This window comes from Pygocentrus nattereri, chromosome 17 (genome assembly GCF_015220715.1).
Source record: "Pygocentrus nattereri isolate fPygNat1 chromosome 17, fPygNat1.pri, whole genome shotgun sequence".
Lineage (NCBI taxonomy): Eukaryota > Metazoa > Chordata > Actinopteri > Characiformes > Serrasalmidae > Pygocentrus > Pygocentrus nattereri.
Window position 1 is genome coordinate 28,777,712 of NC_051227.1, and position 19,275 is coordinate 28,796,986.

Sequence of the window (19,275 nt, forward strand, 5' to 3'; positions counted from 1 at the left end):
GACACCCACCTACAATCCAGGAGATCGAGTGTGGTTGTCCACCAAGAACTTCAGACGTCCTGAGGGGACTTGTAAAAAATTATCTCCCAAATACACTGGACCTTTCAAAATCTTGAAGAGAATCAATGACGTTACTTATAAGCTAGACTTACCCCCAAGGTTCCGTTCATCTAATTCTTTCCATGTTTCTCTGCTCAAACCTGTGGTTACAGGACCATTGGACGAGGCGACACCAGATACTACGCCACCGCCACCGGAGTGGATAGAAGGAACGCCAGTATACGCTGTCCGGAAACTGCTAGATTCCCACAGGCGTGGTGGACTATTGCAGTACCTCGTGGACTGGGAAGGCTACGGTCCAGAGGAAAGGTCCTGGGTACCGGCTAAAGACGTGCTGGATCTGGGTCTCATCCGGGACTTTCACAGTTGGCACCCGGAGAGACCGGCCCCACGTCCACGAGGCCGCCTATGCAAGGGACTGTCCTGCTCCCGGCCGGCTCGTCTGGGGTCTGGGATGCGAGGATCGCAGTCGTTCCAGCATTCTGGCAACTCCAGCTGGGTTCCTGGTCATGTGTCTGGTGGTGGTCGGTGTGGTCGTCCTGGTCGTCCCTGTGGTCAGGTCCGTCAGGACTCTTTGGGGGGGTTTACTGTCACGCAGTCAACGGGGAAGTCGGACACTACTTCCCAGAATGCTTGGGAGGATCATGTGATCTTCCCCCACACCTGTCAGCGATCAGTCACCGGAATTCTAATGTCATGCACCTGTTTCTTTCTTTATAAGCTGGGACTCTTCTTGGACTCTTTGCGAGGTATTGTTCCCATGCAATTACTGAGCGGTATATCTATAGTGTATTTCCTGTGTATTGACTTCACGCTATTCCTGACCCGGTTTTGTGTATTGTTTTGCCCTTGTGTACCTCTGCCTGCCTGGACTGATTTGTGTCACGACTTTGGATTGAACTTGGACTTGGATATATGTTTTCTCCCTCTGGGGATTCTCCTGATTACCTCAGGTAATAAATCTCTTCCCCTTTTACCTGCAAGCGTCTGCGATTCTGTTCACACGTTACACGTCTCTAATCTGTGTTAAAATTGAAATATTAACAGCTAAGCAGCAGGTCAAATTAGCAAAAATGAAAATAAGCTTGCTGTGTATTATATTAGATACCATGTGTCATTTTATTGTATGACCATAACACTGTCTCTAAGACAAAAGAAAACATATGATAAATATATATATATATATATATGTGAGAGAGACTGTATGTGGGCCTAATAAAACAAAACAAAAAAAAAAAAAGCAGTAAAACTTTTTTTTTTCTTTAATTACATTTTGTTTATCAGGTGGAAGAAATTATACATCATAGATTCATTTATTATTGGCTTCACAGATTCACAGATATACAGTGCTATTGTGCCATGCCAGGCGCCAAATACTTGAAAAAAAGAGAAAAAAGTAAAGTTCAGGTACAGCAGATGTAAGTTTTCAAATTTCCAAGGTCTGAAACCTGGCTGTTTAGCAGTGGAAACCTTGACTTTCTTTCTTATGCTGTGCAATGCCAGACCTTGAATACTCTGAAAAAAGGAAATTACCTAATTAAGATGTAATTCTAGAATAAATTTCAGTTTTGTTGCACTGCTTTGAGTTGTACATTTTCACTAATTGCCGTCGTATCTGGGTCATTTTTAACCCATATATGATGGGGTTTAGAAGAGGAGGCACAACAAGAAATTCTATTCCCAAGATGTTGCGCAGAGCTTGCAATTCCTGACCTTTGCCATAGCGCGCACACATAAGATCTAATAACAGAGAAATGGTGAAGTTCATGAGGGTGATTAAATGAGGAATGCAAGTCTGCATGAATTTAACTCACTCCGTCTTGGACTTCATAGATGCTCTGACGATGCGAATATATGAAATAATGATGAACACAGCTTGAAAAACATGAGCAAATATTACAATGTATCCATAAACATTGTTCACAGTGACATCTGTGCAGGAAAGCTTAACAACATCCCAGTTAAAGCAGTAAAGCTTGTCAATGTCATTACCACATAAGCGTAGCTGGCTTGTTTGTGCAGTCCCAACAGATGTTTCTAGTATGGAGAAGAACCAGATAAAAACCAGCAAATTTACCACCTTCTGGTGTGTCATAATGTTGTGATATTCCAAAGGCTTACAAATGGCTACATATCGGTCATATGCCATAGCTGTTAAACATGTAAGTTCACAGAAAATATAACAGTGAATTATGTATATTTGTATCAGACACCCTGTATATGAAATAACATGAGAGTCTGAAAAAAGATCAGCAAGAATCTTTGGATAGAAAGCAGAAGCACCACATATTCCATTCACATACAAATTGCAGATAAACAGATACATGGGCTCATGAAGTGTTTTGCTCAGAATAATTGTAATAATTAGTATTAAATTTACAAACAGCGTCACAATATAGACAACAAGGCCAAATGAAAAGTAAATGTGTTTGTTTGTCTTTGAGTCATTCAGTCCATGAAGCACGAACATGAACTCTCTGGAGAAATTTTCCATCACTTCTCAGTACATTTTGATATAAAAACAACAGGAAAAAATCTTTAAAATGGTCACCCTCACTAAACCAAACTAAATCAAAATACCAGAATGGTTCATAACCTTCTTTTGTGTGGGTTCCCTTACTGGCTTAAAATGTTCACAATCAGCTATTTAGCAACTAAGCAAACATGTTGAACATCCTTTAGCCAGTGACTCTATGCCTGGCTTTTCTTACATATATACAGATATTTGAAGACTAACACGTGATGTTTACAAATGAGAAAGTAGGGAAAACTCCTTAAAGACACAGTATCCTGTATCCTAAACAACTCACCAAGTGACTTTACATCTATGATACATCAGTTTCCTATGTGAATTAACAAGGATATTGTCTTCTCAATAGCGTGTACACTTACAAACAAATTTTCATGGTGAAGTTGCAACTTTTATATCATTAAAAATAAGTTTTGTTTTATTTATCATTTTGAGGAAGTAAATCAAAAACTGACTTTTGCTAAATTTTCATACATATTTATTTATCGCTGTTGTCTGAAGAAAACCTTTACAGGAGAAGCACAAAACCTACTTTATTTTTAATGTAAGTCATTGGAACATTTCAAGTCATATTGTGTCATTTCATTTGGTACATTCATCATAAAAGTTACATAGAATGTAAAGGTAACAGGTATTTAAAAAAAAAATGGTAAAAATGGAGATACATGGTTTTCTTCCGACAACAGTGATGTGCAACATACACATATGTGTGCCAACATTTATTTAGGTTACAAATGATTCTTATTCCCAATCAATATTTTAATTGCAAACATATAAAGTCATTTGCTCTAACACTTTGCACTATTAAAATAAGGTTTTTGTCTACAGCAAATATTGTTTAATTTGCTTGGATGATGCCTGTGGAATTTTATTTTCAAACAGTGCCACACTTTTCCAGTAGATTTATCCTCACGACTCAACTAGGCCAGCGGTCCAATTCCAAATTGACTAGGCCTACTCCCCAGAAATCTCTCCTCAAGAGCAGATGGGGTCCACTAGTGAGTGGTTAATGGTGGTTGAGTATCTCACTGGGAATCTGTTTCATTGCTTACAGAACAAAACTTCCCTGTCTTTGATGAACTGAGGATACAACATATTCAGCAGCTGATACATTTAAGTTGCTGATGACCTGTGTATGCCTGTGGAATTTGAGCTGTTATTCAGCACACCATGCCAAAATGTTAAGAGCATCCAATTATCTATGCTTCCTGTACCCAACAGAATGTTAATATTCTCATATAGAAAAGGAAGCTCCCAGCCTGATATTTGAAGTGATATTATTATATCGTTTTGTCATCCTATGTTCTCTGCTGAGCAACCTTCAAAAACCTTCTGGGCAGCCTGCTAGGCCACCTTCAGCCACTAGGAAGGGCTGGAGAGCCAGGATTGAGTAATTAGGGCTAAGTGATAGCAGCTGTGGGCACCCCACTTAAGGGATGCTCACATGCTCCTGTGTGCAGGGCGCTCTAGCTTGGTTGGTAATTTTAGTATTTGTCTCAAGGTTTGAGTCTTTACTTTTTTCCTAGTTCTCAAGCATAGATATAAAAAGCGGGGGTAAAGGGATCTTGTGAGTATTCCTCACTCTCTGTGTTTAGGGCTAGTTGAGAGAAACCCAAAAAGGGAGGTTTTGAGGGTTCTTAGTCTGGTTCATTCTTGTAAGCCTTTAAGTTTGCACAGCCATTATGCCTTTGGTGGTACGCACCTGGTAATGCAATGATTGAGGGTTCAATCCCAAGTCCCTGGGGCCAGTCCATTTTTCCCCTTTTACTTAATTCCTTGTCTTATTTGTTTTTCCAAGTTCTTAGTTCGGAGTTTTATTTTTCGTAGTTGCATAGTTCCCCTGCTTATTGGTTGCTCTGTGCTTGAGGCCATCCTCTGTTTGCCAGGTGGAAAACCTTAGCATAAGGGTTGTGAGTTTGATTCTCGCTCAGGGTGAAACCCCTGGTGTATAACAATTGCCAGGGAGTTGGTCCTTTTGTTTAGTTGCATATTAATTCCCAGGAGAATATTTGTAGGTGCAGGATCTCTGGTGCAAGTGGACCTCACCAGCACATCCCATAAATGCTTGATTGGGCCAAACGTGCAGGCCACATAATTTGTCAGAACTCTCCAGAATGCTTGTCAAACCAATATTAGACAACTTGGGACAAATGGCAGGGTGCAATTTGAATATCCCATAATTGTGCTGGTTACTTGAAGTCCATGAAGGGCTGCAAATAGTTACAAAGCAGTGAAATGGTCAACGATGTTTTCAGGTGGACCAGTGGACACAAACCATGCACTGACACTGTGGTAATGCCTTTTACGATGTATTCCCAGTACACATGACACTGTGGATCAAAGAATGTTAAACGCCCGTAGATATGGAAGTTCTCATACCACTATCATGACTGGTTTGAACTCTGATAATTCACGTTGTTTTGCCATGAACACGCTAGCCAGTGCTCAACTTCATTCACAAGGTCAACACAAGTGTGGGCGTTCCAAGTCATCCCCTGGGGTAAAGCCACTTTGTAATCAATTTGCATACTGCTATACCATTACTTTTGCCATGTCAGTATAATCTGCTGAATCCACCACTCTCTTAAAAAGAACAGCACTCCACTGACTAGGTTAGAACCATACTGAATTGCTAGTATCCCTGAAATCGTTTGCTGCTCACAAGTTGCTGCAATACAGTGAGGGTGCAATATACTGAGAAGGTGGCCAGCCTAATAAACACAAATCCATCATTTTGATGAAATTGCCTAGGCAATGGCCATAGAACCAGGTTCAAAAGCCTATTCAGTTTTATGAACTGTTGCATTTCACATCTTGGAAAAATCCAAGAGCCTGTACCAGGTGTATGTTAAGAAGGCCAATAATGAATGGCCCAGATCTATTTTGACTGTCTTACAATTGAGATACTTGAGCTTTGACAAAGTGAAAAACCCTTGCGAAATGAGAAGTCTATTAATCCTGCCTATTGCATGATGAGAGCATATCATACTGTGACACTGTCTGTGACAGGGAATTCTGATAACTATCGAATGTTTAGTACGTCATGTATATAAAGCAACATTTTTTGTTAACTTTGTTGCCTCTTTTAAACTAGGTGAACAGTACACATTCTTATTTCTGAGTCAGTTCTTGTTTGTTCTATAAAGAAAACAATAATGATAAAAATGGAAAGAACAAAAGACAAAGTATGTTTTTGTAGGTAGTCCTTCCAGATGTTAAATAATCTGTCAGGTACTCTTGGATGTACAACATGACAGCTAGTGTAGTGATCTTACACCCGGGGTAATTTGCTCCCTTTTCTTGATGCATTTCAGTACTTTCAGGACTACAATGCAACTTTTGTTTCATTTAAAAACCTATACTGTTTATTTTAAGTCTTAATTTAAAAACTTGCAAGATTTAATTGCAAGATTTGCTTTAACACTGTTTTTCAAAATAAGCTTAATTAAGCAACATATTTTAAGATAAATTACAGTGAAATTAATATCTTGAGTAGTATCTGTCCCTTAGCCAGTAATGTTCTATATCTGGCAATCTTGCTTATATAAAAATATTTGGTGTCTAACAGGCGAGCGTGTGGAACATCCAGGGCATAAGCTTAGACTTTTTCATGTTGTTATACAGGTCAAGTAGTGTTCAAGAGTGCTTCTGGCTACATAACCACATTTCCTAGCCACTGTCTCCTGCAAAAATTCAGAGGGTTTTGTTAGCGTTTTAAAGATATCTATACCAAAGAGTGTTTTCAGGGCATGTAAGTAAGTTTTTTTGATGTATGCAAAGCCGAGGTTCCTGTCCAAACATTAAAAAGGGACTCACCAGTGTCCTGATGAGGTATCGTATTATAGCAGAAAAGTATCTTTAGAGACAAGAAGCTGAACCGTGATACCAGTAGACTGGTATCTATTAATACAAGCAACAGAGCTTATGGTTTAAAGAACTCTCAAATCACCTCTCTTGGTCTGAATGAACAGAGCTCAGAACTCCAAACTAAAACATTCATATAAAAAAATGTCAATTTCACTTCCTTTTTTAGTCATGTTGTGATGGAGCAAAGAATGACAGTGGTTTATAGTATTTGCTAATTTCTGTACCACATTCACTCAAGGGTTTAGCATAGCAAAAGTCTCTTTCACTGCCCTGCTCAAGGTGCAGCCCTGATTGTTGACCTAGACTGACACCTTTCTGAAGTATGGATTCACACATTTAATCAGACTACCTTGTTCCTCTGGTACACAGTTTGAGTCTACACAAAAGTGTTGGGCTTTCTTCTGTTGATTATTGAAAGGACCGGCCGTTTTTGGTCCGTTCATGAAGAGGAACCAGAGAGTGGATCACCTGTCCTGTGGAAAGTCTCAGTCGCAGCAAGAGCGCTCGGTGCAGAAAGACAGAACCACTCTTGTAATCAATCAAAGAGTTTATTAAGTCTTCTGCACAAAGAAAGAAGGGCACTCCTTCTTTTATACAAACACGTCCTGCCCTGTTGCGTACAAGCAAACAGGGTGGACCCAAATAAGTTGTCTAACAGTCATGAAATGCTAAGCTGACACTCACGGACCACCGGAACTGCCCAAAGGAGGGGGGCTTCTGCTCTGTGTACGATAATCTTACCTACGAAAGAGAACAAATGGTTCTGGACAGAATGTTGTCCCGATAAGAGAAGCAAGTTGTTTGTGCAAAACTGCCAAGGACAGTAGCTATGCTTGCTGCAAAGTCTGCTTAGAGCAGAGTTGGAGCAGAGTTAACCCTTTCAATTATGTATCAGTGTCTGGCCTGGACTGGCAACTCTGAACATGTAACCACAAAGTTTAGTCCTTAAATGAGATATAAATATTATATAGAATAGTTGACTTTGATTCTTTTGATTGTAACCCATTTTATGACTTCTTAAATTAATTTGTTGGAAAGACCTCTGACTGCAATGAAATGTTTTAGCTCAGACTAGCAGAACTGAATGAAAACTCCATCATCATCATCATCATCGTTGCCCGCTAGTCCAAATAGGGTCGCGTTAGCAGTTGGGAGAGCAGAGAATCCCAGATGACCCTGTCCCCCGCAACTTCCTCCAGCTAATTCCCGGGGACCCCAAGCCGCTCCCAGGCCAACTTAGAGGCCTAATCCTTCCAGCGGGTCCTAGGGCGACCCCGGGGTCTTGTCCCGGTAGGCCGTGCCTGGAACACCCCCGCCGGGAGGCGTCCAGGGGGCAAGATGCCCAAACCACCTCAGTTGGCACCTCACCTCAATGCAGAGGAGTAGCGGCTCTACTCTGAGCTCCTTCCAGATGACCGAGCTCCTCACTCTATCGCAGAGCGTGTAGCCCGCCACTTGTATTCGCGATCTCGTTCTTTCGGTCATTACCCACAGCTCATGACCATAGGTGAGGGTTGGGATGTAGATCGACCGGTAAACAGAGAGCTTCGCCTTTTGGCTCAACTCCCTCTTCACCACTACAGTCCGGTACAGTGACCGCATTACTGCTGCCGCCTGTCCCAGCCTACGGCCGATCTCACGATCCCTCTTCCCGTCACTCGTGAACAAGACCCCAAGATACTTAAACTCCTCCACCTGGGGCAGGTCCTTTCCCCTTACCTGGAGTAGGCATGCCATCCTTTTCCGGGCCAAGACCATGGACTCAGACTTGGAGGTGCTGATCCGCATACCAACCGCTTCACACTCAGCTGCAAACCGCTCCAGTGAGCGTTGGAGGCGTCCATGTGATTCCGCCAAAAGAACATCATCTGCAAATAGCAGAGACGCCACCCTCCGGCCTCCACACATAATGCCCTCCTGACTCTGGCTGAATATCACGAACAAGAGTGGAGACAGAACACAACCCTGGCGAAGTCCAACGCTAACCCTGAAAGAGTCTGACTTAATGCCGAGTATACGGACACAGCTCTCACTCCAGGAGTACAGAGATTGGATAGCCCGGAGTAGTAGCCCCGGCACCACATACTCCCGGAGGACCTCCCACAAGATATCTCGAGGAACACGGTCATAAGCCTTCTCCAAGTACACAAAACACATGTAGACTGGGTTGGCAAACTCCCATGCCCCCTCAACAATCTGTGAGAGGGTGAAAAGCTGATCCATCGTTCCACAGCCGGGACGGAATCCACATTGTTCCTCCTCAATCTGAGGTTCAACTATCGGTCGGGGTCTCCTTTCCAGCACCTTTGCATAGACTTTCCCAGGAAGGCTGAGCAGTGTGATACCCCGATAATTGGCACACACCCTCCGGTCCCCCTTTTTAAAAATAGGGACCACCACCCCAGTCTGCCAGTCCAAGGGTACTGTTCCCGAGGTCCATGCAATATTGCAAAGAGCCTTAAGCATTTCTGGACGAATCTCATCCACCCGGTGCCTTACCACTGAGGAGCTTACCAACTACCTCAGTGACCTCCACCAGGGAAATGGAACTTGACACCCCAGAAGCCTCTGGACCTGACTCCCGTGAGGGAGGCACGTCTCCCAGATTAAGAAGTTCCTCAAAGTGCTCCTTCCACCGACCGACAATATCCTCATTCGAAGTCAGAGTTTCTCCACCCTTGCCGAATACAGCTTGGGCGCAGCCACTCCGACCCATCCTGAGTCAACGGACAGTTGTCCAGAACCTCTTTGAGGCCAAACGAAAGTCTTTTTCCAAGGCCTCACCAAACTCCACCCATGCCCTGGATTTTGCTATTGCCACCGTTGCAGCTGCCACCTTTTTTGCCTGTCAGTACCTATCTGCTGAATCGGAAGTCCTTCGGGCCAACCAGTCCCTAAAGGCCTCTTTCTTCAGCTTGACGGCCTCCCTCACCACCGGTGTCCACTAGGAGGTTCTTGGGTTACCGCCCCGACAGGCACCCACAAGCTTTTGGCCACAGCTATGCCTGGCAGCTTCCACAATGGAGGTTTTGAACAGGGTCCATTCAGACTCCATGTACCCTACCTCCTCCGGGACGTGAGAAAAGCTCTCCCGGAGGTGGGAGTTGAAATCATACCGAACAGAGGCCTCTGACAGTCGTTCCCAGCACACCCTCACTATTCGCTTGGGCCTACCGGGTCTGACCATCAGTCTTCCCCGCCATCTGATCCAACTCACCACCAGATGGTGATCAGTTGACAGCTCAGCACCTCTCTTCACCCTAGTGTCCAGAACATATGGTCCCAAGTCAGATGAAACGACAACAAAGTCGATCATTGACCTTTGACCCAAGGAGCTCTGGTACCATGTACACTTATGAACATGCTTGTGTTCGAACTTGGTGTTTGTTATGGACAATCCATGCCTGGCACAGAAGTCCAATAACAACTCACCATTCGGGTTTAGATCGGGCAGGCCGTTCTTCCCAATCACGCCTCCCCAGGTCTCCCAGTCATTGCCAACGTGAGCATTGAAGTCTCCCAGTAGGACTATGGAGTCTGTAGACGGGGCCCTTTCCAGAACCCCGCCCACTCGCTCCAAGAAGGCCGAATACTCTGACCTGTTGTTTGGTGCATACGCACAGACAACAGTCAAAGTTTTCCTCTCTGCGATTTTAACACTAATCTTCCGAAAGCTACGAAAATTTTCGTAAGGGAAACCAGCGACCATGTAGCCCACTCCCCTGCTGTGAAGCGATTAACGCCCATTGTCTTGGTAATGATATGGAGTGCGGTGGAAGTGGAAACCCCCCATGCCCACCTCGAGCTCATACAACTGGACAAGTGGACTGTATATGTTACCGATCCTACAACAAGCGGCAGAAAATTTGTAGACCCGTGTTTCAAAAGTTAAAATTCAAGCGCACGTAGCAGCAGACGTAGAGACGACTGTTTCACTAATGAATCCCGCTAAACAATAAAAATAACCTACAGTTTGAATCTCGCTCTTTGTACATTTCTTTTACTATAATATATAATGATATTTTTCGTCATCGAACACTTTCGGTTCTGCGTTTCAATTCGTGTAAGCGCTGTTTATTCTATTTTATGCTGTACTGCATCCAACAACAATTGTAAAGCTATTCTCGACAGAATATACTCAATAAAGGCAATGAGAGGAAAAAACAAATACATGTGCTGCTAAACAACTTTATTCTGATCAAATAGTCAGAAAAACAAACAATTCAACCTCAATTCCTTTTCCTGCAGATAACGATGACGAAGTTCCTCAGCAAGTGCACATAGAAAGACTCTCCTACTCTCTGTGGACCCCGTGCATGCCGTGTACAAAACATTCGCGTTCATCGCTGCCAGGTCAAGTAGGTTGTAGAAGACTGGAACTGGTCACCGGCGTGTTCCTGCGCGCACTGTGTATGCCCGCAGTCTTCTCCACACAGGATAGTAGGGAAAATGTAATTCACCTGCATTTGTGTTTCTGCTTTTATCATAACTCTGAAGAACACGCCCACAGCAGCTCATACTAATGTAAATCCGTGGCGCTTCATACATAACGCCAATACTGCGCTAATGACATGCATACACGGAACAATATGAAAGGCGATAATATGGACCCGTGATAATGGTCCACCGATGTAAATGTGTGGCGCTTCTTACTTGCTACATGCACGTAGCAGATGACGTACAGACGACTATTTCACTAATGAGTCCCACTAAATAACAAAATAAACTACAGTTTGAAGCTACTCTAGACAGAATATACTCAATAAAGGCAGTAAGAGGATGAAACAAATACATGTGGTGCTAAACAACATTATTCTGATCAAATCAGATACAAAAAAAAATAATCTGATATACATCAAACATTTAGCAGAATATTATATATTTGCAGAGGATATTAGTAGTAGTATTAGACTTTCTGTGTGCACCACAGAGCTGCTGTCTCAGTCCTCCTCTGTGAATTAACATAATAAAGGGTGATGTATGGTCCTGCTAATTGCTGGCAAGAAGGAGGGGTGATGTCCTGAGGATCTTGAAATCTCAGGAGGACTAGTGTTAATTCGCATTGAGGCGACCCTCTCGTCCACCGGGACAAACTCCAACTGGCTGGTCACCAGCCGGGGACTTGTGAGTATCCCCACACCCACATGGCGCCTCTCACCCTGTGCAACCCCTGAGTAGGAGAGAGACCAACCCCTATCCAGGAGTTTGGTTCCAGAGCCGACACTGTGGGTGGAGGTGAGCCCAACTATATCTAGTTGGTACCTCTCAACCTCCTGCACAAGTTCCGGCTCCCCCCCCCCCCAGTGAGGTTACATTCCATGTACCAAGAGCTAGTTTCTGCTCCAATATGGCAGTGAATGAAAACTCAGTTGTTCTTAATTTGGCTGACTTAATAGAACTTCATAAGTACTAATTATCTTTATTTATATTTGAACCACTTCTTCATGCCTTAAATTAGATGGCTTTCCTTGTATCTGGTATGGCTGGCTATCCATTCAACTGTGGGACTATGTAGTAAACTCTAGGGAAAGCATGCCATGAATGTAAAACATTATAAAAGTTATTTACCCCTAGAAATTATTGCCAATGATATGAAAGTATGGTGTCTTTTAAGACTAATTAGTTGTTGTAGATTATTGAAACAAGCCAAGAATTTCTGTTGTGGAGATAATTCTGTACATTTAGTCAGTTCAGTTCAGAAGTAAAAGAGGAGATATTTTACTACAACTTGATAAGTAGTTTACATATTTACACTTCTGTCAAACAAAATGAAAAGGTTTGAAGTATAGGCTCAAACCTGTTGATATAGAATTTCAAACAAATATAAAAGTAATTAATTGCACAATTCAATATGTAATTACACAGCTACATTTGAGTAGCACAGCCTAATATAGACTAGTTACCTTTGTGCCTGCATTAACAGAGAAGTATTGCTTAGATTGATATCAGTTTTATTGCACTCCTTTCCACTTGTAGCTGTACATTTTCACAAAGCGGTGCCGTATCTGAGTCATTTTTAACCCATATATGATGGGGTTCAGCAGAGGAGGCACAACAAGGAACTCCATTCCCAAGATGTTGCGCAGAGCTTGCAGTCCCAGGCTTCTGCCATAGCGAGCATACAGTACATCAAATAATACAGAAATGGTGAAGTTGATGAGGGTGATTAAATGAGGCAGACAAGTCTGCATGAATTTAACCCGCTCTGTCTTAGAACGCAAAGAAGCCCTGATAATGCGAATATATGAGACAAAGATGAACGCAGCTTGACAGACATGATAAAATGTTAGGTACCCATATATATTGTTCACAGTCACATCTGTGCAAGAAAGCTTAACAACCTCCCAGTTAGAGCAGTAAATCTTGTCAATATCATTACCACATAAAGGTAGCCTGGCTGTCAGTACAATTCCAACAGATGTTTCTAGCACAGAGAAAAACCACATAAAAATCAACAATTTCATCACTTTCTGTTTGTTCATAATGGTGTAATATTCCAAAGGTCTACAAATGGCTACATATCGGTCATATGCCATGACTGTTAGACATGTAATTTCACAAAAAATATAGCAGCAAATGATGTATATTTGTGCTAGGCAACCTGTATATGAGATAACATGAAGGTCTGAAAAAAGATCAGCAAGAATCTTTGGATAGAAAGCAGAAGCACCACATATTCCATTCACAAACAAATTGCATATAAAGAGATACATGGGTTCATGAAGTGTTTTGTCCAGAATAATTGCAATAATTAGTGTTAAATTTACAAGCAAAGTCACAATATAGACAACAAGGCCAAATGCAAAGTAAATGTATTTGTTTGTTCTTGTCTCACTGAGTCCATGAAGCACAAACATCAACTCTCTGGAGGAATTTTCCATCACTTGTTCTCTGAATTTTGAATACTAAAACAAAATAGAACAGAGGTCATATAAAGTCTTAAAAGCATAATTCTCCAGAAAATAAACAAAGATTATTCTGAATATTTATGTGAGTATGTTGTATGTTGACTGTCTTCTGTCTAGTTTCATGTCTGGTGCTCTTGCTTATGTTTCTGAAGCCTGACGTGATATTTAAAGAAGAAAGGGGGGGGGGGGGGGGGGGTCTGCAGACTAACTCCCCAAGTAAGTTTACATCAGCAATAGTAATACTTTCATCATCTTCATGGTTACACGTTTCTTGGGGTTGCGTACACTTACAAGAACCTATGCACGTTAGAGGGTGAAATCTTTAGTAAAGATGTGAGCATCTATAGATCCTTAAAAGAGGACTAGGCCTTTCCTGGATGCTCCTTTTAAACCCAAGCATTGTTGCATCGCTTGTTTAAGATTTTTTTAACATTTCACATTGTTCCTAGTTTTAAACTGCCCCAGTTCTAACTTTTTAGAATATGGTACAGGCATCACTGCATATATATTTACAAAACACAATACAGTCGATAAAATAAAACATTTAATATTTTTTCTTTGTACTGTTTTCATTCAAATACATGTGGAAGCAAATTGATAAATGTATGTTCTCTGTTTCTTTGCATTTTACTCATTGTCACAACTTTTTTGGACCTGCCTGACATAAGCCTGGAGAGTTTCAGGCATAACAACTGTAATGCATAAGAACCGGGAACTGTATGATTTAGGTTTTTGGTGAGCGCAGCCTCTACAGTCTGTGCAGTGCATCAAATCATGACTAACATTTCTGTAACAGAAGCCACAACACAAACAAACGAATAGTAGCTTTAGTAATACAGTGATTGCAAAGCCACAAGTTTCACAATAGTTTGAGAAAGAAAATGCTCAGATCACCTGCTCACAATACACTTTAGTGAGTAAAATACCCTTTTAGACAGTTTTTACTTTTATTTATGTTTTAATACCTTCATTAAGTAAAGACTAAGATATTAGTGCTCACAATTTTCTAAAAGGATCTGATAAACTGTCTTTTCTTTCAACAACAACAATGACAGCCTAAAAAGGCTATTTGATTACCTGAGAGAAATTAATGCTCTAGAAAAAAAAATATTTCAGCGTATTTAAGTAAATGTGCTTGAACAATAATATTAATAAGGGTAGGTGATAAACATTTTAATATTTGAGGTACCATGTTTACAATTATTAGGCAAGTGAGTATTTTGGCCATATTATAATATTTAGGCATATGTTCTAACTCTTGATTTTGAATTGCTAAGATATTGGGGTGTGATCACAGAACCATCAAACGTTTTGTTGCAAATAGTCAACAGGGTCGCAAGAAACGTGCTGAGAAAAAAAGACGCAAAATAACTGCCAAGGATTTGAGAAGAATCAAGCGTGAAGCTACCAGGAACCCATTATCTTCCAGTTCTGTCATATTCCAGAACTGCAATCTAGCTGGATTATCAAGAAGTACAAGATGTTCAGCGCTCAGAGACATGGCCAAGGTAAGGAAGGCTGAAACCCACCACCACTGAACAAGTCTGCTCCAGACTGGTCTAGACTGGTCCAAGAAGAATCTGAAGACAGATTTTTCAAAGGTTTTATGGACTGATTAAATGAGAGTGACTATTGACGGACCAGATGGATGGGCCTGTGGCTGGATCAGTAACGGGACAGAGCTCCACTTTGAGTCAGATGCCAGCAAGGTGGAGGTGGGGTACTGGTATGGGCTGGTATTATTAAAGATGAGCTGGTTGAACCTTTTTGGGTTGAAGATGGGCTCAAAATCAACTCCCAAGCCTACTGACAGTTTTTAGAAGACACTTAAGCAGTTGTACAGGAAGAAGCTGCATCTTTCAAAAAGGCCATGATTTTTATGCAGGACAATGCTCCATCACATGGATCCAAGTACTCCTCTGCATGGCTCGCCAGTAAAGGCATTAAAGATGAAAAACTTATGACATGGCCCCCTTCCTCACCTGACCCGAACCCAATTGAGAACTTGTGGGTAATTCTTAAACGGGAGATTTACAGTGAAGGAAAACAGTACAGCTCTCTGAACAGTGTCTGGGAGGCTGTGGTTGCTGCTGCACAAAAAGTTGATCGTCAACAGATCAAGAAACTGACCGACTCCATGAATGGAAGGCTTATCACTGTTATTGAAAAGAAGTGTGGCTACATTGGTCACTATTTTTTTTTTCTCAGAAATGTTCATTGGAAAGCTTTGAGTTGTTTGTTTATAATTCTCACTTGAACAGATGAAAATAAAAACGTGAGATGGGAAAATGTGTTTTTCATTTAGCTGCATAATAATTCTGCACCATTATAGTTGCCCAATAAATGTGCACATATAGATATTCTCCTAAGTAAAGTGAAGTTTTGGCTTTCTTTTCTTAAACATTCATGTTTGAGGTTTATTAACATTTAACCAAGAGTACTGTAGTTGGTCATTAATAAAAATAATCCTCAAAAATAAGACTTGCCTAATAATTGTGCACACAGTGTACAATGATGTTTTTAAGATCATTTTAAGAGTTTTTTCCCCCCCTGATACACGTGATATGTTCAGCACGGTCATTAAAGACTGAAATATTTTTTATATAAAACTCATAGGGGTAATTCTAATAGTTTTAAGTGATGTTCTGCAAAGCTCCAAACTGTGTCAATGTGCAGTATGCTTTAAAAAATGTCAAGCACCATTTTAGATATTTTAACTGAAACAAGTAACATAGTTGACTGGACAGTTTATTATCCATCTGCATTATGTTTATTTCAAGGCAGAAGTGCAAAATTCAGTTGAAACTCTCAATATAAAAATAATTCAATGACAAAACACAATTCAAAATTTACACACACACTCAATACATTTTACATTTTAAATGCATTATCAAGCAAAATAAAAACAAAACATATTACAACATGCAAATTTAAAGTTTGAGTATTTTGTATGAATTTAGTGTTATATCATTCATCAGTAATTGGTGCCTTTAATTCATCATCATGATCATCATTAACTGCTTAGCCCAGATAGGATCACAGTAGCAGTTGGGAGAGCAGAGAATCCCACACAGTATCACATGCCATCGCCTTATGATTCAGCTCGCTCTTCATCACTACAGTCCAGTACAGTGACCGTATTACTTCTGCTGCCTGTCACAGCCTGCTGCCGATCTCAAGATCCCTCTTCCCATCACTCGTGAACAAGACCCCGAGATATATAAACTCCTCCACCAAGTCCTTTCCCCTTACCATCCTTGGGCATGCCATCCTTTTCCAGGCTAGGACCCTGGACTCAGACTTGGAGGTGCTGATCTGCATACGAACTGCTTCACACTCAGCCTGACTTAATGCCGAGTATGCAAACACAGCTCTCATTCCGGGAGCATAGAAATTGAATGGCCTCGGCACCCCATACTCCCAGAGGACCTCCATCTCTGGGAACACTGTTTTAAGCCTTTTCCAAGTCCACAAAACAAGTGTAGACTGGGTTGGCAAACTCCCATGCCCCCTCAATATTCTGTGAGAAGGTGAAAAGCTGGTCCATTATTCCATGGGACAGAATCTGCATTGTTCCTCTTCAATCTGAGGTCCAACTATTTGTCAAGTATCCTCTCCAGCACCTTGGCATAGACTTTTCCAGGGAGGCTGAGCAGTGTGATACCCTGGTAGTTGGCACACACCCTCTGGTCCCCTTTCTTAAAAATAGGGGCCACACCCCAGTCTGCCCTCCAAGGGTACTGTTTCCAAGGTCCATAAGATATGAGGCGTTTCAGGCACAACAGGCCCCAGAGCCTTAAGCACTTCCAGATTAATCTCATCCACCCCCAATGCCTTGCCACTGAAGAACTTGCTAACTACCTCAGTGACCTCCAACAGGAAAATGGAACTTAACACACCAGAAGCCTCAGGCTCTGACTCCTATGAGGGAGGCATGTCTCGAATTAAGGAGTTCCTCAAAGTGCTCCTTCCACCAAACGACAATACCCTCATTTGATGTCAGAGTTGGTCCACTCCTGCCGAATACATCTTGGATGAAGCCACCCTGACCGCTCCTCAGTCGACAGATAGTTGTCCAGAACCTCTTCAAGGCCGACTGCATTTTTTTTTGCATGGCCTCACCAAACTCCTCCCACACCTTGGATTTTGCTTCCTCCACTATGGCCGCTGCCACCTTTTTTGCCTTTCGGTACCTATCTGCTTAGTCAGGAGTCCTCTGGGCCATCCAGTTCTTAAAGGCCTGTTTCTTCAACCTGACTTCCTCCCTCACCACGGGTCTCCACTGGAGGGTTTTTTGGGTTACCACTCTGACAGGCACCCACAAGCTTTTGGCCACAGCTAAGCATTGAAGTCTCCCAGTAAGAATATCTACTCTGTAGGCGGGGCCCTTTCTAGAAGCCCGCCCACTTGCTCCAAGAAGGCAGAATACTCTGACATGTTCTTTGGTGCATAAGCACACACAACAGTCAGAATTTTCCTCTCCGCAATTTAAATTTGCATCGAGACAACCCTCTCATCCACCAGACCATCTCCAACTGCACAGCAGCCAGCTGGGGACTTGTGAATATTCCCACACCTGCCCAGCACCTCTCACACTGTGCAACCCCTGAGTAGGAGAGGTACCAACCCCTATCAAGGAGTTTGGTTCCAGAGCCGACACTGTGGGTGGAGTGAGTCCAACTATATCTAGTTGGTACCTCTCAATCTCCCGCACAAGCTCTGGCTCCGTCCCCCCTCCAAGCGAGGTTAATTTCCACATACCAGCAGCTGACATCTATTAAAAACTACTGATATTTTTAAACATATTGATGAAGGAGAAAGGGAAAGTGTGCCTATATGAAAGATACACTATATTGCCAAAAGTATTCCCTCGTCTGCTTTCACATGCATATGAGTGACATCACATTCTTAGGGTTTCATATGATGTTAGCTTCAATTCTTCTGGGAAGGCTTTCCAAAAGGTTTAGGATTGTGTTTATGGGAATTTTTGACCATTTGTGAGGTCAGACACTGATGTTGCCAAGAAGGCCTGGCATTCAGTCTCCGCTCCACTCCAAAGGCATTCTGTTGGGTTGAGGCAGGCCAGTCAAGTTCTTCTACACCAAACTTGCTCATCCATGTCTTTATGGACTTTGCTTTGTGCACTGGCACACAGTCATGTTGGAACAGGAAGGGGCCATCCTCAAAGTTGGGAGCATGAAATTGTCCAAAATCTCTTGGTCTGCTGAAGCAGTAAGAGTTCCTTTCACTGGAACTAAGGGACCGAGCCCAACTCCTGAAAAACAACCTCACACCGTAAACCCCTCTCCACCAAACTTTACACTTGGCACAATGCAGTCATACTAGTACTGTTCTCCTGGCAACCTTCAAACCCGGACCCACTCCAGAGAACACCTCTCCACTGCTCTAGAGTCCAGTGGTGGTGCTTTACACCACTGCATTCGATACTTTGCATTGTGGCATTGTGCTTGATCATGTGAAGCTGCTCAGCCATGGAAACCCATTCCATGAAGCTCTCTGTGCACTGTTCTTGAGCTAATCTGAAGGCCACAAAGTTTGGAGGTCCATATCGATTGACTCTGCAAAAGTTGGCGACCTCTGCACAGCATGTGTCTCAGCATCCGCTGACCCTGCTCTGTCATTTTATGTGGCCTACCACTTCGTGGCTGAGTTGCTGTTGTTCCCAATCGTTTCCATTTTGTTATAATACCACTGACAGTTGACTGTGGAGTATTTAGTAGTGAGGAAATTTCATGACTGGACTTGTTGCACACGTTGCATCCTATCACGGTACCACACTGGAATTAACTGAGCACCTGAGAGCCCCATTCTTTCACAAATGTTTGTAGAAGCAGTCTGCATGGCTAGGTGCTTGGTTTTATATACCTGTGGCCATGGAAGTGATTGGAA

The 19,275-nt window shown here is 42.3% G+C and overlaps 1 protein-coding gene and 1 pseudogene across 1 annotated transcript; both read right to left on the reverse strand.

Moving 5' to 3' along the window:
• Nucleotides 1-1,597: 1,597 nt before the first annotated feature.
• On the reverse strand, nucleotides 1,598-2,554 carry LOC108414494 (annotated as a pseudogene).
• A 9,854-nt stretch (nucleotides 2,555-12,408) lies between these two features.
• On the reverse strand, nucleotides 12,409-13,338 carry LOC108414496 (olfactory receptor 142-like). Its single transcript, XM_017687359.1, has one exon. The coding sequence runs from the start codon at nucleotides 13,336-13,338 to the stop codon at nucleotides 12,409-12,411; it is 930 nt and encodes a 309-aa protein (XP_017542848.1).
• Nucleotides 13,339-19,275: the final 5,937 nt, after the last annotated feature.

Bases quoted from the DNA above. Each gene is read 5' to 3' on its own strand.
- LOC108414496 (XM_017687359.1), bottom strand. From the start codon at position 13,338: ATGGAAAATTCCTCCAGAGAGTTGATGTTTGTGCTTCATGGACTCAGT.